We start from the raw sequence: 22,500 nt of genomic DNA on the forward strand, positions 1-22,500 counted from the left end.
AAAAAAAAAAAAAAAAAAATTTCAGGGAGTTAAGCTCAGCGAATGGGGTTTGGAGCTTGGCGAAAGATTGTGACCATAGCACAGGGCGAAAATTGTTTGCAATTCTGAGCCCTCTAGGAATATCGGTCTAATTTTGCTTCTGTCTAGCACAAAATCTTTTTCTGGTTCAACTGGGGTATTTGGCGTATGCAACCATAGCATAGGGGATATTTAGGTATAGAGCTATAGCCAGCTCCACAGGGATAGTTGGTTGCAGTTTGAGTGTGGAAATTTCACTCTTTTCTTTTCCTTTTGTCCTTTTTACCTTACTGCTTTCTGCTTGCAGAGCTCTTAACGCACCCACTCGACCAGCTAAATCTAGGAGTGCTAGTCAACCATCAAAAAAGTGTACTACACAAAATGCGCCATTTCCAGTGCCCATGGGACACTTGCAAAAAGGTTAGAATGATTCTTGGTAATGAATGAACATACTGACATGCCCGTAACAGATTTTCGTTCGGAGAGCCGATCTCTCCCGACATTATCAGATACATACAAATGTGCGGCCCTTTGCCTGTCCCGAAGAAAGCTGCAACAAACGTTTCAACCAGCGGTCTTCATTGAAGGTTCATCAGAGAGTGCATACTGGTGAAAAGCCCTACGCTTGTGCGGCTGATAACTGTCACAATGTCTTTGCCGATGTAAGTGGGATCATTCATACAAAATGAGTATTAAGGATTCTGTCCTCCCGTTTGACTCACTTAGAGCTAAATACCAGTCTAGCCATCAAGCTACGCTAGGCACCAGCGCACTCATACTAACGAGAAGCCTTATATCTGCTCTATCGTGTCTTGCAACCAAAGGTACCTCCAGATATATTGGGATTACTATCTTCATATTGCCCTACTAATATTCTGTCACGCTAGATTTTCTCGTAAATCAGCATTGAAACGACATCTCCTTCGGCCCCATGCAGGAGGCAGCACTTCTAAACCACAATCAGAGCCTGAATTGGCTTCCCTATCGCTAGGCACTCTTGAAATGTCTATCGATTCTCGTATGCTGCCAAATCAGTCCGATCTACCAACTTATGGCGTGCCTACGGACTTACCGGACGAATTCGATATAGATGAGCTATTCGAACCGACAGCCACGTCAGATATCTTTACTGGTACTTTATTTGGCAGCAAGACCAGATGTATCAGCTAGAGTTAGACGCTCACCATGTCTATTCTCTGTCTATAACCTTGCCCGTTTAACAGCAATTCTCCTATTTTCGCAACGGCAATTCTTATTCCCAATGATTCGGTTTTGAGGTCACGTCCATCGGTCTATGTTAACTATCTTAGCAGAACTCATAGCCTTTACCCGTTACATGTTTAGGGAGAAAATTGAGAGCTAGAGAAAGACATGTTCGTCATACGATTATCTTAGCACTTTTCCCAAAATTGTTCATGATTTTGTTTCCTTTTCGTTCTTGAGGTTTTTTTTTTTTTTTTTTCCCCTTCGTTGTCTAGTGAATGAGTGTCTTTATGTACCCTTTGCTGATAGCTCCAGCCCTATAGCTGGGTATATGAAATGCTTCCTTATAGTAGTCCGTTGATATACCCTCTGATAATCATACCATCTTGGCATCGTAGTCTGGTATACTTTTGAGATACTGCTTAGACAGGTTATTGTTAACGTACGCTTACAGTGTAACCTGTTATTCGTAGAGCTTTCGTTCGCCTCACGCTCGAACCTGTGGCGTTTAGGTCATTGAGTGAAGAGTAAGGGGCAGCACAGGCACGGTCGTATAGGAGTCAATCTTGGAAAGACATTTGCAATGTTCTGGCTGTCGAATCCAGATTCCTATTGTAGTGTAACCAAATTACCCCAAACTAGGAGACCTGACTGTCTTGACTAACGGGAGGATCCTGCGGACAGGTGGTTATTATATCCGGCCAATAGGCTGAATCGGAAGGGTGGCCGCTCAGACTACCATACATTCCACTAGAGCAAGGCAGGGCCAAGCAAAGGGCAACAATCTAGGGTTTTAGCAAGAGGAGAATGCGACGAGCATAATCCTGCCAGTGATCCGATAGGGTTCGATGATGTAACGCTGGGGGCACTCAACCCTCTAGGCTTGTAGCTAATCTCGCTTTCGAATATCTGAATTAAAATTCAGCAATGGATAGACCTCGCCACGACTCGAGGGTCACCCGCCCCGCTAGCCCCGCGGGGCGCCAAGGCGCGAGTCCCGGTTCCAGGTGTGAGCGGCAAATCTAGCATGTAGAGTCCATTCTTGCTAAGACAGTGAATGAAGGAGGAAGAAGAGACGGAGCGTCTGAGGCCCGGATTCCGAGGGTCGGTATAGCAATTCCCCATACTATTCCTTGTCGGCCTGTCCTATACGATTGCCAGTATTTCATAGATGAATTGATCAAAAAGTTTGTGTTGAGATCACATGACCTGGTTGGTCATGTGACCCTGGATGGTCCTGAGAGTTGTTAGTCCGTGGAGGGTCGAAGCTTCTCTTCTTCCCTGTCCGTTTCAGAACCAATAAACTATCGTTATTGCTTGCTTCTTCCCTCCCTGTCAAGAGGTTTACATGTAAGGGCTGGTCCTCTCTCATTGAGAACCAGCCTCTTTTTTTGTACTGGAGCATGATCAGGCGTACGGACACGAGTTCTTGCTTCAACTGGAAAGAAGCGCCTGCATAGTCATTACGATACTAGTTAGACTCCAACTGTTTAATAGAACTTTGATTGATTGATTGATTTAACTGTCTGGATTTGGTCAACTCACTTCTAGGGCATTGACACTAGTTCCCAAAAAATACCATAAAAATGCAAAACAAATAAATTGATGTTCGCTAAAAGCTCAGTGGGGCCACTTCAATCCTCGTATCCTGTCAAGCTTCAATTCCTATTGCTATTGGTGGAGCAATCTGCCATCCAATTGATCTATGGCAGAACGGTTGCCTAGCGGGAACTAACGGTGGACCGCGGGGCGTCCCGAAATTTCCTGCAGCAAGGTTTGAGCTATTGAGTGGGCGGATAATAAAACCGTACCCATGGCTACCTTGTGGCGTACATATTGGGTTCCACACAATTGGCGGCTGACAAGCCGGCGACACGCTAACCATGAATCATGGGGTGTCTCACATGTTTCGGCTAGGGAGCCGACCCTGTCAGACTGCCATCTTGAGACGTATCCTAGTGTACAAAGACAAATCAGCTGCCATTTAGAATCTGCCATTTTGTATTCTGAGTCACAAAAAGCCGAGACTCTAAGCGTAATGCTCACCGTATGTATTAGAAGGAGAGGATACGTATATTTCAACGGGCTACGCCCATTCCATATGGTGTCTACGTAGCTGTCAGTGCTGCTGTACGTCCGAGCTCTAGCATCCCTGTTCTTTATGTAAGTAGACACTCTGAGTGAGCCTTCCGCTCCTCTGTAGTCTTGGAGGAAACCACTCTGTGTCTCGGTATACGTTGCTTTCCTGCGCCTACAGAGAGCGATTTACTATCGTCCCCCTTACATAATGTAAGGTTCTAGCATTTAGATATAAGTTAGACAGGAACGTTGACCAGGCGCGAGGACATCGACTACAACGCTCGCACGTTCAAATCTGACGGACTTATTTGGTTCGCGTTACGCACCTAGATAACCATAGCTTTCATAATCCATTGCTAGGCATCGCCAGGACTCGTGTACTGGTCCCCCCTGGACTCGGGACTCGCTTCTTGACGACTCATTTGTACATAAATTTTCCATTTCGGAGGCCGACTTTTGCACAAAATTGCTCAGCCAATAGGTTAAAAGACTGTCGTTTACAACTCGTTTGATCTACCTAGTATTTGAACTCCCTGCTTTTAACTAATTATAAAGATGTATGAAAAAAAAATGTATTCCGATAGCATAATTACAAAACACTAAGAGCCGTAACGTACTCAAAATACACTCATTTCTGTACCCAAAATGCTCAAAAATCTTCACATAAATGCATATCTTATGCACAACAAAATTTTTGCACTGTTTATAGATTCGCCAGTCACCCGTCACGGTTCGCGGTTCTACCCCAGGTGTGATGAGTACTAGAGACCGGAGCAAGTGGCAAAAAGGACCGAAGGGGCAGGCGGTGCAGGGGAATATTGTTTACATAGCAGAGGATCTGCATACATACAGATCATACCATTTTGTCACAAATATCTTACGAATACTGCATGAAACCGGGTCTACAGTTGATCCGAATGGCTTCGGGTATACAGTATATCCGGAGGTTAGTCATGTAGTTAGAAATGCCCCATAAATAGCAGGGAATAGGGGTAATGAAAGACAGAGTCATTGATATGTCCAATTGGCGGATACACGAAGGAGATAAAAATCGTGACAACATTTCTACTATTTTCGACAACCCGGACCCGCGATCCCGTCGGCTTCGGGTTCGGATTCCCGTGGGATTCCCGGGATGCATTTGGAGGAGAATGGACACTTGGATGGCAAGAGATTGGAACATGACCAGTTTATCAAATGAAAACAATCTGCAGAAAATCAACACATAACATGGTAAATATACATGAAATATAACGGCCCGTATACCGCCGCATCACTCTGGGCAGTAACCTCTCACTCAGTACGAGTATAGGCCTGAGACTTATTGAGAATAATCTCCGCCAAGTCCATCAAATTGCCACTGGACAACAGCCCCAGAACCTGCACATTGGCATTGGCCTCACGGGCAATCCAGTTACGGATCTCAATAGCTACCAGCGAGTCAAGACCTAACGAACTCACCGTAACCGAAGGATCCATATCCTCCAAGGAGAGAACAAGCACCTGTGCCAACTTGGCGGCCAGCGCCCCGTAGCACACCTGCAAAGCCTCCTCCTTGGATGATGCAGCCGACAAAGCCACCTGCAGCGGCACCAACGGGCCGTCGCTCTGCGAGCTGCTTCCCAGCGTGAGCTTGGCAGCCTCATACAGCACGCTGAACTTCGCGTCCTGGACCCAGAAGTTGTTCTCCAATGAGTCCAGCTTCAGTCCTGTGATGCACTGCCCAGAGCAGGACTGGTTGAGGTCGCCGGTCACCGCGGCGGCCACCAGCGCCAGGACCTCCGATTCGTCGATGGTCTGGCTGCCTATGTTCCTCAATACTTCATGGCGCCGCTGGGCGTCGGTGTCGGCTAGGTAGCCAACGTCGCTGACCGCGGCCAGGTCGATTGATGTTCCTGGGAGACCCAGGGATTGGCGGTATCCCATGAATCCATCCAGGAATACGTTCGCTGCGGAGTATGCTGCCTGTCCGCGGTTGCCGACGATGCCGGCCACCGATGAGAGGGCAATGAAGAAGTCCAACGGGGAATTAATCAGCGTGTTGTGTAGGTTCCAGGCTCCTTCTACCTTGTTGCTTGCCACGGATGTGAAGTCTTCAAGAGACATGTTTTCGAAGAGCATGTCCTGGGCATGGTCAGTAATTGAACATAACAAATGCAAGACAATAACGCTAGTAGGGATCTTACGCGAAGCACCACCGCACCGTGAATGACACCCCGCACCGGAGGAAGATCTTTCATCTCTTGGTTAACCAGAGCCTCGACAGACAGCTGGCTGCTGACATCGCAAGCCTTGACGACAATCCGTACTCCTAAGGGAGCCAAGGTATCGATCAAGGCTTGCACCTTGTCATTGATCGCTGCCCGACGCGACACAAGAACGATGTTCTTTGCGCCCTTGGATGACATCCACTTGGCCATGCTTCGGCCCAGACCACCAGTACCACCAATCAAGATGTACGATGCATCAGGTCGCAGAAGAGTGGAACTGGTCTTAGGAGCCACAGCCTGGAAAAAGGACAGTTAGAATTGCACATCAATTTGCGGAGAGTGTGTTTCTGCTTACCTTGACTTGGTCACCTTCATGTGGAACAACCACAATCTTACCCATACTCCTACCACTCTGGAGAGTACGGAATGCCTTCTCGATATCAGAAATTTGATAAGTCGAAAGTGGCAGGATGGGTTGCACCAATCCCTCGCGAAGCAACCGACAAACGTCACCCATGAGGCGCTTCATCAGCTTCGGCTTGAACGTCGCAACCTTGGTGAGATCGACCGATGAGAACGTGACGTTGTTCTCAAAAGGCTGCATGTCAAGACGTGTATTCTTCGTGATATCGGCCTTGCCAATCTCGACAAATCGTCCGAACGGCGCCAAGCACTCCCAAGTCTCGCGCAGCAGCTCGCCTGCCAGGGAGTTGACGATAACGTCCACGCCGGCCTGATTGGTGGCTCTTTTGATGCCACGAGCAAAGGATACATCACGACTGTAGAAGATGCGGTCCTCGGGAATGCCGTACTGGGTCATCAAGAACACCTTTTTCTCGAGGCTTCCGACGGTAACGAAGATGTCTGCACCGATCATCTGCGCCACCATGATGGCGGCTTGGCCGACACCACCGGCACCGGCGTGAATTAGGACCCGTTCGCCGGCTTGCAGCTGGCCCAGGTCAAATAGAGTGTAGTATACAGTGCAGAAGACGACTGGCACTGTGGCTGCGACCTCAAATGACATGTCGGCCGGGATTTCCGCAGCGCTGGTGGCAGGGCATCGGGCATAGGTCGAGAAACAGCCTTTTGGGAAGGCCATGACTCTTTGACCAACCTTGACGTCCTTCACGTTGGATCCCACACTGGAAACAATACCACTACATTCAATTCCGATGTAAGGCTGTGCAAGCTGGCCCATGGAGACCACAATGTCTTTGAAGTTGAGACCGCTTGCCTTAACCTCAAGCTCAATCTCGTTCTCGCCCAGTGGTGGGCAATTGTCGTCGACAAAGTAGAGGGAGTCGAGAGCACCTGGGTTGCCGATCTGGACCTTGAAACGTCGCCCAGGCTGGCTGAATGGCTGACTCGAGATTATCATGTCATGGGTCTCATTGTGGACGAAGCTATTGGCAGCAACATCATCCACGATACGTTGGACGAAGAGCTCCGAGCCATTGGCCTTAAATTCGAAGTCCTTGGAGGGCTGGGCCCCATCCGTGGGCCATAGAGCATCAATGGCTGCTTTAATTGGCTTCTCGGGATTTTCGATGTCCTCAGGCGCCAACCCGAGAGTAGCGATCTTGGCCAAGGTCTCCGAGCGCAACGTGCGAGTCAAACCGACTGTCATTTGAGCATCGGGGGAATCAAGTTGGTAGACCCAGAGCACAGCTCGAGCATTGAGCAGCGCCTTCTTGAGGTTCTCAAATGCATCCTCGGTGAGGTGTCGGAGAGAGTTAGCTCCAGTTTGAAGCAGGACGAGATGCGTTTGAGAATAATCGACTTCACCGAAAGTGTGAACTGAACTCTCATATCCATACTCCAGAGAAAGTGCAATACTCAACTTATCAGCGACACCATCGGACTTGCCGAAGTGGGAAATAAAAAGATCATGCTTGGGCTTGACAGCATCCCCATTTGCTTGCGCATGGCCATTCGCCTCTGCGCTTTCATTTGTGACTGCGTCTCCATCGGTGTAAGCATGGCAATTGGGTTCCTCAGGGTCAGTGGGCTCTTGGACATCTTCAACAGTGTTCTCGATCTCGGCCAAGGGGTGCCAATCAATCTTGTAGCACAGCTTACGAGTGGCTTCACGGTGAGTGCCTGGATCTCTAAGGGGAGTCAGGATCAGACCCTCCATTGAGATCAAGGGCTCTGCAGAGCCCTCTTGAATGGCGAAAAGGTCAAATTTGGTCGGCACAGGGGAAGGCAAGCTGGGACTCCCATTGCAGTAGGCCTTGACATATTCACCAGCGGTGGTTGGGCTGTTGAGACCGATTGTCACACGTTTGATCATTGTCGGCATGTAAAGTGTGTCCAGATCCATTCGACCCAGACCCTGGCCAAGAATAGGCCAAACAAGATGCAGCAGTCCATCGAGGAATGATGGGTGAACGGTCAGGGGAGGCTCGAATCCCTTCGGCATGACACTGCGGGTATTTCTCACATGTAGATCAGCAACCGAGTGGCGAGGGCTGGCATAGCAGTTCTCGATACTCTGGAAGGTAGGGCCATATCTAGCACCTAGATCACCGAGAAACTGATACATGTGAGAGATATCGACGTGGTTTGTAGCCGAATCCTGGACTTGGGCGATTTGAGCTTTCGTGTAGGTGGCTTGAGTTTCGAAGGGGCTCGAGATTCCAGCCGCCTGCTGTTTCGGATCGGAGCGAACCCGAATTTGACCAGTACAGTGCTCTGTCCATCCTCGCTTAGTACTCCATGAGCAGACGCGGAACTCATCCCAAAGACCGGATGTCCCACGAGTACCTTCAGCGTGGGGACGAAGAGTGATAGTGGTTTCTGCATCCGTGTCATCGGTGAGCACAAGTGCTGCACCAACGATGACCTCCCGCAGATCAAATTGAGCGATTTGGATATCAACGTGCTCTGCACGTCGTCGAGCGGCTTCAATGGCCATCACCAACTATTGGACGGTCAGTAACCAACATTCTGATGAGTGATCATTCATCAAACTTACATAGCCTGCCAGGGGGTAAACGGCCAGTCCCTGCATCTTGTGATCCCGTAGATAGGGAACCTCATCCAGGCGGACGATGTTCCGCCACGTTGGCTCCAGATCGTTCGAGTAATTTGCCATCACCCCCAAGACATCGTTCCTGGCACGATCTCTGACCATATGCTTCTGCGAGATACGGGCATCGTGCCAGTATCGATTTCCATGTTGCCAAGGGTACCGAGGCAAGTTATTCAAGAACCAGCGTTTTGCCGCACCGGTCTTGGGGAAATTCACATCTATCATGCTGAGTGTGACGCCTCGCACGTAGGCAGCAGCAGCGGTATCCAAGACCGATTGGGTTGCATCCCCATTGCGGAGAAGGGTAGGAATATATCCAACCTTGGAGACAGTGGGACCCAGGCTCTTTAGAGTATCCATGATGGGGCCTTTCATCGCAGAGTGTGGACCAATCTCAACAAAAAGGTTAGGTCGTCTTTCATCGTCCGACACAATCTTGCCAAGAGCGTCGGGGAACAACACCGGCGAGGTCAGGTTCGCAACCCAGTATTCTGGGCCAAGCTCAGAAGGTTCTGCTAGGCGACCATATACAGAAGAGTAGAATAAAGCCGTTGCCGATGGGAAGGGCTGAATAGACTCAATCGCAGCCAGGTATTCCTCGGCAACGTTCTTCATGTGGTCGGAATGGTAGGCGACATCAATCTTCAATTTCCGGTTGAAGAGCTGCTTGTCTTGGAGAACCTTTTCGAGTTCATCAATTGCGGACACGTCTCCTGACACGGTCACGCTGGAAGGACTGTTCACACAAGCGACGGTGGAGTATCCAGAGAGGGTGTTCAGCATGGGCTCAACAGCCTCGCGACTAGCGCCGACGGCAATCATGGCGCCCTTCAAGGACGGGAATGAGGACTTGAGCAAGCAGGTCATTTGCCCGCGACGGTAAGCCAGGGCCATGGCCCCCTCCAAGTCATAGATTCCCGCAGCATAGGCTGCACTGATCTCCCCAGAGCTGTGGCCAATCACTGAAGCAGGACGGATACCCCAAGATCCAAGAAGATTAACCAGTGCAATCTGAAGCGATGTGCAGGCCGGCTGGCTGAGATGAGGGGAGTTGATTTCGGAGGTTGTGGCATCCTTCTCCAACTCTTCGATGAGGGAGAACTCAGCGCCGAGATCTCGTAGGCATTGATCGGCTCGTTTGATGGCTGACTCGTAGACTGGGTATTCATGCATGAGGGAAACACCCATATGTGCCCACTGCGATCCTTGTCCAGTGAAGACAAACGAGGCTATCGGGGCGCCAAGAACCCGGGATGGGTTGATCTTCAGTTGAGCAAGACGAATACCAAGGTCGTCCAGCGAGGTGGCTGAAACTGCAACACGGTAGGAGAGTTGGGACATTTTGTTGCCGAGAGTATAAGCGAAGTTGCCGAAGAGAGCCTTTTCAAAAACTTCTGGATGTTGTTCGAAGTAGATGCCAAAGTCTTTGATCCTGGTGCGTATAGACTCCTTGTCGTTGGCGGAGATCAGGAACAGCTTGCGTTTGGGGTCCACGTCAACATCCTCAACAGCCTCAACCGGGGCCTTGGATGCTAGAGGCGCCTTTTCGAGGACAACATGTGCATTGGTTCCTCCAAACCCGTAATTTGAAACGCTCAGGTACTTCTTACGAGAAGGCCAGGGCCGCGTCGTCGTTAAAACCCTCATATTCCACTCTCTCATCGGAATATTAGGGTTTGGATTTTTGAACTCAGCGTTAGGAAGCATGAACCCTCTATCAAGCATCATGGCTGCTTTAATGATAGAAATGATACCACTGGCGCCCTCTAGGTGTCCAATATTAGATTTGACTGATCCAATATAAAGCGGGTTTCTTGGAGTCCGATTCTCTCCAAGTGCCGCATGAACTGCTGCAGCTTCGATGGGATCACCAGCCTTTGTTCCAGTGCCGTGCATTTCTACAAACCCGCACTCTTCCGGGCTGAGGTTGGCCTCTCTGTAGACACGCCGGATAAGCTGCTCCTGGGCCTGTCCATTTGGCATTGTGATTCCCTTCGTTCGCCCATCTTGGTTGACTCCTGAATTGGCAATGATAGCTCGGATTGGATCCTTGTCACGCAGTGCGGCGTCCAGGGGCTTCAGTATCACGACACCAGAGCCTTCGCCTCGCGCGAAACCGGATGTGGCTCTATCATCGAAAGAGAAGGTTTTACCCTCGTCGTTAAACAATCTAAACGGTGCCGGACAGTTAGATAAAATGTTCCAAAGCTAGGCTTAGAAGACACAGAAATACTTACTGTGACATAGACATAGAAACAAAAAAGTCCGGTACGATGTTGAGGTGACAACCAGCAATAAGAGCTTCCTTGGACTCCCCGCTTCGCAAGCTCTGTACTCCATAGTGAAGCGCAACAAGCGAAGAAGAGCAAGCCGTGTCCACTGTTATACTGGGCCCCTGTAGATCGAAGAAGTATGAGATGCGGTTGGATTGGAGTGAGGGCGCACAGCCGGTTGCTTGGTACATGGGGATAGTCTCGATGTCGCGAACGTTATTGAGCTCATAATCAGAGAAATTGCCACCGACGAAGACGCCCACGTCCCGGTGCACAAGTCTCTCCTTAGGGATTCCAGCACTCTCCAAAGCTTCATACGAGCACTCTAGGAGCAAGCGCTGTTGGGGGTCCATGGACGAAGCTTCCTGAACGGACAAATTGAAGAAGGGAGCATCGAAGCGGGCGATGTCCTCGTCCAGGAAGTAGCCTCCCTTTGGATTGAAGGAACCAACCTTGGACGGGTTAGGGTGGTGGAATGCTTCGACGGAGAAACGCTCTTTGGGGATGGGTGACCAGCCACTTCGAGCTCGGGTACATAGCTCCCATAGGTCACTGGGAGTTGTAACTTGCCCCGGCAGCCGACAGGCATACCCAATGATGGCGATGGGCTGGGGCACGCCCTGATCGCCGGGAGGCACACCCTCAAAATCAGCACCGTTCATATTGGTCATGATGAAAAGTACAGAAGGTGTAACGAGGGTCTAGAGGGTTTATTGGGGAAGGGGGTGCCGCTTAGATATTGGGGAAAAACCGACTGGTTACGGTGGCTTATATAGTGTTACAAATACCTCACCCCCTCCGGCTCTTCTGCTGTCGATCATTTTTGGGAGGGTACAGCTGGATGAAGCTGTCTCTTCTTCGGAGCCATCGACCAGGCGAGAACAACAGGAAAGGATCATCACTATACACTTCCACCCAATGGACTGATAATATTGCTCTACTAACATTGGGTGGGCCAACTGTCGTAACGAATCAAATTTCTAGTGCTCTTAAGACACTTTAACTACCAATGTAACAGGACACGGATATGAATCGTAGATTACGCTCTGTCCATGACATCGACGCATACGGCTGCCGGGTTGACGGAAAGGTAAGAATCAAGTGAATATCACAAGTTACATGGGTCAGTGCTACCTCAAGAACTTCGAGTGGCGGTAATACATCCTCAATGGTTATTCTCGAGGTCGTGACTTTTGACTGAAATGTTGTATTGTCCCACATTATGCCATCATACCAATTTCAGATACACTTTCACATGTCTCCACGTGAGGGAACCTAAGCCACAGGATTGAGGTGCTTGTCAAGGATTAATTTGCAGCAGTTGCTAAAAAGGTTTTGTCGTTGGACGTCGATCCCTCGGTGGAAATCCCGTGCTTTTTGGTTTCCAATGTTTGCTCTACACCACTTGTAAATCCCGAGCGGTAATTTATTTTCCGGCTCTATAATTTGATTACTATACTCGCTGGTCTCCTCTCTCTGTTCTTCTTCATCAATTCTACAGCTCATATCATACTCCCCTCGGATTCAGATCATCGCAGATCCATACAGAGATGAGGTTCCTCTGTCTGCACGGTGCCATTGGCAACATTGACGTAGGTGATTGGAGATACTATGAAGAAACTCAATGCTGACTTCTCTGTCGCAGAATATTGACATCCAGCTTGGTAATTACCATTTCGGTTTGGGGATTTGAGAGGATTTACTGACAATAATGCAGCTCCTCTGGTGAAGGAGCTGGCCATAGACGGATCCGCTTCATTCCACTTTATCAACGGCCCTGTTTCTGTGTCTCCCCCGGCAGGTACGTTTCCCCCGAGCCCAAACACTAATATAGCCAAGACGCTGATTGGAATATTGTCCTAGGCTTCGCGGAGTATTTTGGCGCTGGGCCGCATTATCGGTGGTTGGAGGATGGAGGAGCGGCGGAGGAATCGATGCTCTCCCGTGTTCGAAAGGCTCCGCACGGTTCGAGTCCCGAAGAAGCGATGAGAGCTTTGGGCAAGGACTGGGATGGCCGCTGGAATAACCACCAGCAAGTCATGGATTACCTCTATAACACACTGGAAAGGAATCCCGACATCGACGGCATCGTCGGATATAGTGAAGGTGCTACCATGGCTGCCAGTCTCATCATGGACGAAGATAGGAAGGCCCAGGAGACCGGCCGTCCTCGTCGCATCAAATGCGCGGTTTTCTTCACCGGCTGGCCTCCTCTCTCCCCCGAGGAAGACATGGTCCTGGCAGATGAGAGCGACTATAATTTGGACGTTCCGACGCTTCATGTGGTCGGTGCAAATGGTAATTTTGATTTCTATCCCCCTCATATGAACGATATACTCACCATGTATCTTTGGGACAGACCCCTACCGATACGGCGCGCTAGCCCTATTCAACGTTTGTGACCCTGATACGGCAGCCATATTCGACACTGGACGAGGCCACACCATCCCTCGGTCCGGTCAGGTTATCACGGAGTTGAGTAATGCCGTGCGAGACTTAGTTGACAAAGCGTACAAAGCGTAATCTAGAACAATGCTTCATGGGAAGCATGAAGCCCTAGCACCTGAGCGTGGTGTGGCAGCATAAGGCCCGCTGAAGAATACACAAACCGGGGGCCGGCGGGTTTCCAGATTCTAAAAACGGCCATATGCTGGAATATAGTCAAATTTTGACCTTGCCATACATAGTTATTCATTCAAATGTTACCATAGCGTTGCCTCTTGCCCGCTTGATGAACTGAAGCCCAACCACAGTATCGCCCAATTGCGATAGTGTGCCAGCCCCCACCAGTTGCGATTGTAGCTCCTCCCAGCGGTAACACTCTCCATAACAGCAGACGTCCCAATTGGGAACTTGCCTACTGCGATTCCACCCTCCCAACACACCGGTATGGTTTCCCGGGTGTACTACCTTCTGGAAACTCTGGTAACACTGGTAACATTGGAAACTCTGGGGAACCTGGAAAATCTGGTTCGATCAGCACATAGAGCTCCAGGTCGAACCCAAGCTCCAATATTCAGCCGAGCGACGTGGGAGCTTTCCAAGTTTTGAAAGATTTCCTTCACCATGCGTCGTGGTTACCAAGTTACTCGCCAGGGGCATGGCACTAAATGTTCTTGGTGATCAGCTACGCGACTCTGGTCAAATCGTCATGCGGAGGACCCACCTCGTTACCATTGCATACTTATGGCAAAAGGGCTTGGGTGGGGTACAGACGGTCGTTTCTAAGAGAATCAACCCGTCTTTCTATCTGCTTCCTTAAGACTTACAAAGAGACTACCATGTCAAACTTGACCGACATCCAACCCCAAGTTCAACCACTATAAACTAATATTTGGATTGGCGTCACGCCGAGTGGAGACCAACCAGGCCGCCTCGATCCCACCCGTTTATCATATCCGGATTCATCAACAAATACCAGATGATACGAACGAAACTCAGAAAGTTTGTACTGGTAGAAATCTCGCAGTTGAGGGTTCTGGTCTTTCGCTATTTTCTGGGCTTTCTTCTTCATCCAACTAGCCCGGGAAAGAGCTCGTTTGATGCTGCATGATGAAGTTAATATGTTGAACTCATCCGGTAGAAAGATAGCCATCCCTGGATATATAGGCTGGATTTTTGAGCGGGATGTTAACAGAAGGCGCCCAGCATCACAGGAGTTATATTTGATGGCCGGCCGGCAGGGACTGGGGGAAATCTGGCACTGCCGAACAACCGCAAGTTCTTGCGTATGTTAGTGACAGAACACTCACTACACTTCGCTACCTTGGCCATTTGAGATGTATGACTCTTTTCCTACTGCGCATCATGTGGATTATGACTTTATGCTGTCAAGGATCGAGCTTTCGTGCCTTTTTGTGGACGGTTGGGAGATTTTGAAAAAGGTTGTTGATGCTTCAGTTGGGACGACAACATTTGAGGGGAGGGAAGGGCGCAGGCGAATTATTTTTGAAGCTGTAACTAGACACGAACACACAGCTTACCTCGTTTTTTTCCGCGTTTGGTATTATTCCATTCGGCCGGAACATTTCTTGAGATACAGGGCTAGCCAGAAAAGGCTTGGTGTATCATGTGGTAGGGGCTGAAAGAGCACCTCTATTTCCGACACGGAAGACAATAACGGTCGCCACTGTATCAGAATGAGAGACAGAAAATGTAGAGAATAATAAACTAAAGCAGCGATGCTATTCCCAAAAGCTTCATCGTATTTTCTCTCGCACGCACTTTGGTTGGGTAACGCTACGCCAGAAATTCTCAGACTGCCATTTGGTATGATTGGCGTCATTGGTCGCCCCTAGTAGATAGTTTGACAGCTCCAGTGAGGTCTTCCTTCGGTTGCATGAATGGGGTAGTAAGAGTAGACAGACATATTGTAAGGGGGGGTAACAGTTCCCATGCAATAAGGAACGAGACGAGACGCAAGCTTCTGCCAATCAAATCCAGACCACCACCCGCCAATTATGTGGAACCCACTAATTACGCCACATGACAGCCGTGGGTACGCTTATATTATCCGCCCACTCAATGGCTCACAACTTTGCTCCAGCGGGCTCGGGATGCCCCACCCCCTTGTTGGTCCGTTAACGGTCGGCCGTTAGTTCCCGCAGGGCACACAACAACCCGCCAATTACAAGGAACCCACTAATTACGCCACACGGCAGCCGTGGGGACGCTTATATTATCCGCCCACTCAATGGCTCACAACTTTGCCCCAGGGGGCTCGGAGTTCCGAAAACAGAAGATAAATCACAGAAACCAATCCGTCTGCAAAATTAACCATCGAGGTTATTGCTGTAAACATCCAAAGTACCCTAAATAAATCCTCCCTGTGGGACAAACCCTAAATAAAGAGATAAAAACTGGTTCTAAGTCAGGCGACGCCCAATCTAGTTAGAAGGCAGCGCCTAGCGAGCCCTATACACATACCTACTATATCATTGTGCTAATCCTAAGAAATTTCTAATCACGCGCACATTTTGATCGTGGATAAAAACTAACTCTCCTTGCAAAGGTTAAATACTGCTGCATATACCTTAGCAAACAGTATATTTAGTGTAAACGTTTGATCCTCAAAAATGATCTCTTCAAGGTAAAAGACGTGCTGTAAGAAATTCAAAATTGAGTAGAGAATACAGTTCAGATGTCTATATTTCAAAATTGAATTTGCTTCTTGTCCAATATAAAGTTAAAATCGCCTCCTCACCCATGCGTCAAAAATATGTAATTTAGAATAGACGTGCTTCGTGGTTCCAGACACCTAGGTTAACTTTAACGTTACTCATTTCCCGGATTTATGAAGCCCTTGTAGATTTGCAGCTCAGTCTAGAACATTCACTCTCACTGTAAGCGGCGCATGCAGTTGAATGTGTTACACTTCATACAATTCGAGCCCAAATGATCTAGCCGCTGGTCATCAGTCCTCAAGCAAACGGTTAATATTAACAACTAAATAGACTAAACCAGGTGGTGAACTTTGCGTTGCCAAACTCCCAATTTACGAACCGTATAGCGTGAAAGTTGAAGGTTAGTAGTAAGCATTGTATATAAATTCTGGACCTGTAGAGCCATACATCAGATTGCTCTTGACGTTTACCAAAATATTCATTTCCAATCTGCACAACAGACAAGATGATGGAAGTGGAGGGAAGTCTGTCAAAATTTGTACGATGAATATACTGGGGAAGTATGTATGGTCAAGGCCAGCGAGGTGTTTAAGTCTGATATCCCTCAACAAGAGAGAGATTCTATATAAATGGAGAGGATTTCTCCGGAACTATACTCTGGTCGGTAGGATCAATCCTGATCGAGTTATCCATGCCTGAGAGACTAGGCAATACATGCCTGGTGCACCATGAATTCCAAAAGTCAAATGAGACATACTCGCAACTGCGCTATAGAACCAGCAAGGACCTATCGGCCTCAGGATACAATGACATAGATGTAAAGGATCTGCAATTTTTCGATATCCATGGCTAGGTGGACACGCTGGATTGTTGAGGATCCGTATTGCAGGGAGCAAAAGACAGACGGATGAACAGAAAATGCCATATTTAGATTGACTAACTAGTCTGGGCCTTTAAAATATGCCATTGGCTAACAGTACTAATAGACCTGTAGAATGATGATGATAGTAAGGTATTCAGATTAGGTTGGTGGCGCATGCATATATTCTGGACGAATACGTTCCACCGTTAAAGTGTATGTCAATCGTGAACCTTGGACTTTCATGCCAAGTGGTTCCATGTGAACACATCACAATGATATCAGCCCCCAATCAGATGGAACCAAGAGTTATTTTAAACCTAATTTTACAACTACGCTGCAGTGGGAAAAAGCAATATCAGACAAGTTCGTGCCTGTCAAGTGTCACAGAGGCGCAAATATTCCGGTAAATGGCGTGTGTTCGAGGAGGGCTTGGTATTTTAGGAGGCGGTAATTTAGAGGCCTATATCAAGGTCATTATCCTTGTGAGGTATAGGTGCATAAAGAGGTCGGAGTCTGCAGTACCCGACCCACCGATGCAGGAAAACAAGACTAGAATATAATAAGAAACGGAGCAAAGCAGCGGAAGAATAATGGACTTGCACTTTCACTTTCACGGGGGATTAATAAGGAATTAATATACGTTTCTTCCCCCCTTTGTTAATCATTACTTTTCTTAATCTACCCCATTTTTCCCTTCTGCTGCGCTTATTTGTGATCAAATATCTGTCTCTTATCTCCTTTCAACTCCCGGGCTCCCGGACTCTCGTCTCCTTCATTCAACCTATCAACCCATAGACTACAGATCAACCCGACAATCTCAACCTTCTTCAACCTCCATGGAGTAGAGTTCCACTTCAACCAAGGACTCGACTCGGTTCACTTAATCCAATATGCAACAACCCGAGGAGGGCGTAACGGCCGCCGAGAAGGTGGTGGAGGACCCTCAGTTCACGGAGGAAACTACCGACAAGCGCGATTCTGATTTCGCTTATACATCAACAGCAAAGGAACATGAGACCAAAGCTCCAGTCTCGACAGACGAAGATGTGCTCTATGGTCATCTGTCGCAGCATGAAAAGGACATCCTCAAGCGACAGCTAGATGCGCCTCCGGTCAAAGTCTCCTTCTTCGGCCTCTATCGATATGCCTCCCGCATGGACATGCTCATCATCCTGGTCAGCACCCTCTGCGCCATTGCTGCCGGTGCCGCATTGCCTCTCTTCACTATCCTCTTTGGATCCTTGGCAACAGCCTTCCAAAAGATCATGCTCAACACCATCCCCTACAGCGAATTCTACCACCAGTTGACCAGCAACGTCTTGTACTTCGTCTACCTCGGCATTGGTGAGTTTGTCACGGTCTACATCAGCACCGTCGGCTTCATCTACACCGGGGAGCACGTCACGCAGAAGATTCGGGAGCACTACCTCGAAGCCATCCTTCGCCAGAACATCGCCTACTTCGACAAGCTCGGTGCAGGCGAAGTGACCACCCGTATCACCGCCGACACCAATCTCATTCAGGATGGTGTCTCCGAAAAGGTCGGTTTAACCTTGACTGCCATCTATACTTTCGTGACTGCCTTCGTGGTGGCCTACATCAAGTATGCCCCCTTGGCCGGTATCTGTACTTCGACTATTGTCGCTCTGGTCGTGATTATGGGCGGAGGCTCCAAGTTCATCGTTAAGTACAGCAAGCTTTCCCTAGAAAGCTATGGTGCCGGTGGTACCGTAGCCGAGGAAGTCATCAGCTCGATCCGCAATGCGACCGCCTTCGGTACTCAGGACAAGCTCGCGAAGCAGTACGAGGCTCACTTGGTCCGCGCTGAGCGCTGGGGCATGCTCCTGCAAATGGCTCTCGGCGTGATGGTTGGTGGCATGTTTGGGATCATGTTCATGAACTACGGTCTTGGATTCTGGATGGGCTCCCGTTTTTTGGTGGAGGGCAAGGTCGATGTTGGACATGTCGTGACCATTTTGATGGCGATCCTCATCGGATCTTTCAGCTTGGGTAACGTCAGCCCGAACGGCCAGGCCTTTACCAATGCTGTGGCCGCCGCTGCCAAGATCTTAGCGACTATCGACCGTCAATCCCCACTGGACCCTACTTCAGATGAAGGCATCATTCTTGACAACGTCATGGGTCAGATCGAGTTCCGTAACGTGAAACACATCTATCCCTCCCGGCCCGAAGTTACAGTCATGCAGGACGTTTCCCTTGTTATGCCTGCCGGTAAGGTCACCGCATTAATCGGGCCTTCAGGCTCTGGCAAGAGTACTGTGGTCGGTCTGGTCGAGCGGTTCTATCTGCCCGTTGGTGGTCAGGTGTTCTTAGACGGACATGACATCCAGACTCTCAACCTGCGATGGCTGCGCCAACAGATCTCTCTGGTCAGCCAGGAACCTATTCTGTTCGGCACCACCATCTACCACAACATCCGCCACGGTCTGATTGGAACACGCTTCGAGCACGAGTCCGAAGAAAATATCAAGGAACTCGTTGAGAATGCCGCCAAGATGGCCAACGCTCACGAGTTTATTACTGACCTTCCGGAACGATACGAAACCAATGTCGGCCAGCGTGGATTCTTGCTGTCTGGAGGCCAGAAGCAACGTATTGCCATCGCTCGTGCTATCGTCAGCGACCCCAAGATTCTCCTACTCGATGAAGCCACTTCCGCCCTGGATACCAAGTCCGAGGGTGTCGTCCAGGCAGCACTTGACCGTGCTGCTGAGGGCCGCACTACCATCGTCATTGCGCATCGTCTGTCAACCATCAAGACTGCGCACAATATTGTCGTCTTTGTCAACGGCTCCATTGTCCAGCAGGGTACTCACGACGACCTCACTGAACATGACGGTCCTTACTTCAAGCTCGTCGAAGCCCAGCGCATCAACGAGGAGAAGGACGTTGGTGCTTTGGACGAAGATAAGGATGAACACGGCGTTAAGCACATGGCCAAGTGTCACATCGCAGGCGCCAAGCCTATTGCCAGTGGTTCCACCGTTGTCAGGGATAACGCCGAAGCGTTCCAGGACGACATCGAAGTCCGGCGCGAGCAGTCTCGCAATTCCGTGTCCAGCGTTGTTCTCTCGAAGAGGATCGCCGAAGGCGGCAACAAGTACTCCCTCTGGACTCTGATCAAGTTCATCGCCTCGTTCAACAAGGAAGAGCGGCTGTTCATGGCCCTCGGAATTTGCTTCTCGATTCTCGCCGGTTGTGGTCAGCCTACTCAGGCTTTTTTGTACGCCAAAGCTATCAGCGCACTGTCCTTGCCCAAACCCCAGTACGACAAGCTCAGATCGGATGCCAACTTTTGGTCTCTGATGTTCTTTGTTGTTGGAATCGCTCAATTCATCACTTTTTCCATCCACGGTATCGCCTTCGCGTTCAGCTCCGAGAGATTGATCCACAAGGCCCGCAGCAAGGCCTTCCGCGTCATGCTCCGCCAGGACATCAACTTCTTCGATCGCGAGGAGAACAGCACCGGTGCTTTGACTTCTTTCCTCTCGACTGAGACCAAGTACTTGTCCGGTATCAGTGGACAGACTCTTGGCACAATTCTGATGACCTGCACAACTCTCATGGCTGCAATTGTGATCTCTCTCGCTTTCGGATGGAAGCTTGCCCTCGTTTGTATCTCCGTCGTTCCGGTTCTTCTGGCCTGTGGCTTCTACCGCTTCTACATGCTCGCCGAATTCCAGTCACGTTCCAAGGCTGCCTATGAGGGATCTGCCAGCTACGCCTGTGAGGCCACGTCTGCCATTCGCACTGTGGCTTCGCTTACCCGTGAGACCGATGTTTGGTCAGTCTACCACGCCCAACTCGACCTCCAGGGTCGCGCAAGCTTGTTGTCGGTTACCAAGTCGTCGATCTTGTATGCATCATCCCAGGCCTTGGTCTTCTTCTGTGTCGCCCTTGGCTTCTGGTATGGTGGAACCCTGCTCGGCCACCACGAGTACGACACCTTCCGCTTCTTCGTGTGCTTCAGTGAAATTCTGTTCGGTGCCCAGTCCGCAGGAACTGTGTTCTCTTTCTCCCCTGACATGGGCAAGGCGAAGAACGCCGCCGCCGAGTTCCTCAAGCATTTCGAGCGTCGCCCCATTATTGACACCTGGTCCAATGAGGGCGAGAACTTGGATCACTGCGACGGAACCATTGAGTTCAAGGACGTGCACTTCCGCTACCCTACCCGTCCCGAGCAACCCGTGCTCCGCGGTCTGAACCTCACCGTCAAGCCCGGCCAGTACATTGCACTGCTCGGACCCAGCGGATGCGGCAAAAGTACCGCCATTGCCCTTCTCGAGCGTTTCTATGATGTCCTCTCCGGCGGCATCTATGTCGATGACAACAACATCGCCGACCTCAACGTCAACTCCTACCGCAGCCACCTGGCGCTGGTCAGCCAGGAGCCGACTCTGTACCAAGGTACCGTCAAGGAGAACATCCTGTTGGGTAGCCCCAACGATGACCCCACCGAAGAAGAGCTCGTCAAGGCCTGCAAGGACGCCAACATCTACGACTTCATCATGTCTCTCCCCGATGGCTTCAACACCGTCGTCGGAAACAAGGGAGGCATGTTGTCCGGCGGCCAGAAGCAGCGTGTCGCCATCGCCCGTGCCCTCCTCCGCAACCCTAAGATCCTGCTCCTGGACGAAGCCACCTCAGCCCTGGACTCTGGGTCCGAGAAGGTCGTCCAGGTTGCCCTGGACGCTGCCGCCCGTGGTCGTACCACTATCGCCGTGGCTCACCGTCTCAGCACAATCCAGAAGGCTGATATCATCTATGTCTTCGACCAAGGCAAGATCGTCGAGAGCGGTACCCACACCGAGCTCCTGCGCACCAAGGGCCGCTACTATGAGCTGGTTAACCTCCAGTCTCTTGGCAAGACTCTTGACAGGGGAAAAGAAGCAAGCAATAATGGCAATATTATTGGTTGAGAAACGGACGGGGAAGAAGAGAAGCTTTGACCCTCCGAGGACTAACTACTCTCAGGACCATCCAGGGTCACATGATCTGGGTTGTCATGTGATCTCAACGTTCCCTCCATGGACCAGAGCCACTTCATCTGATATCCTCAAAACCTTCCTGCTTGGCCAATTAAATGTCTCCTTTTCCCAGTTGCACTTTGTATGTAAATCTCCTTATTTCGTGCTTTTCACATTCATTTCATTTTGCCTGGATCGCATGTAGGTTACATACTCTCCGTGCCATTGGATTTCACTTTATGGCCTTCATTCCTAGCATCTCTAGGAATCTCTTGAATGCAATGGGGTCAAGTGCTTTGGTGAAGCCGTCAGCTGGGTTGCGCTTCGTGTCAGCTCGCTTGACGTCGATATGACCTCTTGCCACAGCAATCTTGACGAAAAACCAGCGTATTTCAAGCCATCTGGTGCTGTTCTTGCACCCTTTCTTTGCCAAAAGTAGCTGGGTGTTGATGTTGTCAGTGAAAATGGTAATGGGGTCCTGGTATCTCGGGAGACCAAGCTGGGATGCTATCTTAGCAAGCCACTTGGCGTCTTTGGCTGGTTGATCTAGAGCACACCATTCAGCCGCAATAGTAGATGATGCTACTACCGTCTGTTTCTTTGTGGACCACATGATAGGGGCGCCAGCGAATCACCAAATGCTTCCTTCGGTGGACTTCCGGTCTTGCCAGTCGGCGTGCGACGCATCTGCATGAGCAATGAATCTC

At 49.8% G+C, this 22,500-nt stretch overlaps 5 protein-coding genes across 5 annotated transcripts in view; 3 read left to right on the plus strand and 2 right to left on the minus strand.

Annotated features, from left to right (window-relative positions):
• Positions 1–666: 666 nt before the first annotated feature.
• On the plus strand, positions 667–1,188 carry PENARI_c076G04344 (uncharacterized protein; the record flags this gene model as incomplete). The annotated part of the gene is made up of 2 exons (XM_022637666.1): positions 667–680; positions 906–1,188. The coding sequence occupies 2 exons, from the start codon at positions 667–669 to the stop codon at positions 1,186–1,188; spliced, it is 297 nt and encodes a 98-aa protein (XP_022482480.1).
• Positions 1,189–4,593: 3,405 nt separating this feature from the next.
• PENARI_c076G03048 (type I polyketide synthase) lies at positions 4,594–11,491 on the minus strand (the record flags this gene model as incomplete). The annotated part of the gene is made up of 5 exons (XM_022637665.1): positions 4,594–5,424; positions 5,487–5,807; positions 5,866–8,436; positions 8,491–10,717; positions 10,785–11,491. 5 exons carry the CDS (start codon positions 11,489–11,491, stop codon positions 4,594–4,596), a joined length of 6,657 nt encoding a protein of 2,218 aa, XP_022482479.1.
• Positions 11,492–12,370: 879 nt separating this feature from the next.
• Positions 12,371–13,343, plus strand: PENARI_c076G01695 (uncharacterized protein; the record flags this gene model as incomplete). The annotated part of the gene is made up of 5 exons (XM_022637664.1): positions 12,371–12,412; positions 12,466–12,484; positions 12,538–12,621; positions 12,684–13,118; positions 13,180–13,343. 5 exons carry the CDS (start codon positions 12,371–12,373, stop codon positions 13,341–13,343), a joined length of 744 nt encoding a protein of 247 aa, XP_022482477.1.
• A 4,352-nt stretch (positions 13,344–17,695) lies between these two features.
• Positions 17,696–21,745, plus strand: PENARI_c076G08838 (uncharacterized protein; the record flags this gene model as incomplete). The annotated part of the gene is made up of 1 exon (XM_022637668.1): positions 17,696–21,745. The coding sequence occupies one exon, from the start codon at positions 17,696–17,698 to the stop codon at positions 21,743–21,745; it is 4,050 nt and encodes a 1,349-aa protein (XP_022482476.1).
• Positions 21,746–22,025: 280 nt separating this feature from the next.
• The window catches only part of PENARI_c076G07733 (Ty1/Copia family ribonuclease HI), a gene marked incomplete at both ends in the record, with an annotated part of 2,707 nt that continues 2,232 nt past the window's right edge, over positions 22,026–22,500 (minus strand). The window contains 2 exons of the mRNA XM_022637667.1: positions 22,026–22,375; positions 22,429–22,480. Of these exons, the coding sequence (XP_022482478.1) occupies positions 22,026–22,375; positions 22,429–22,480 (402 nt within the window). The remainder of the gene's footprint in view (positions 22,376–22,428; positions 22,481–22,500) is intronic.

The sequence above is a fragment of the Penicillium arizonense genome (genome assembly GCF_001773325.1).
Source record: "Penicillium arizonense strain CBS 141311 chromosome Unknown PENARI_contig076, whole genome shotgun sequence".
In the NCBI taxonomy this organism is placed as follows: Eukaryota; Fungi; Ascomycota; class Eurotiomycetes; order Eurotiales; family Aspergillaceae; genus Penicillium; species Penicillium arizonense.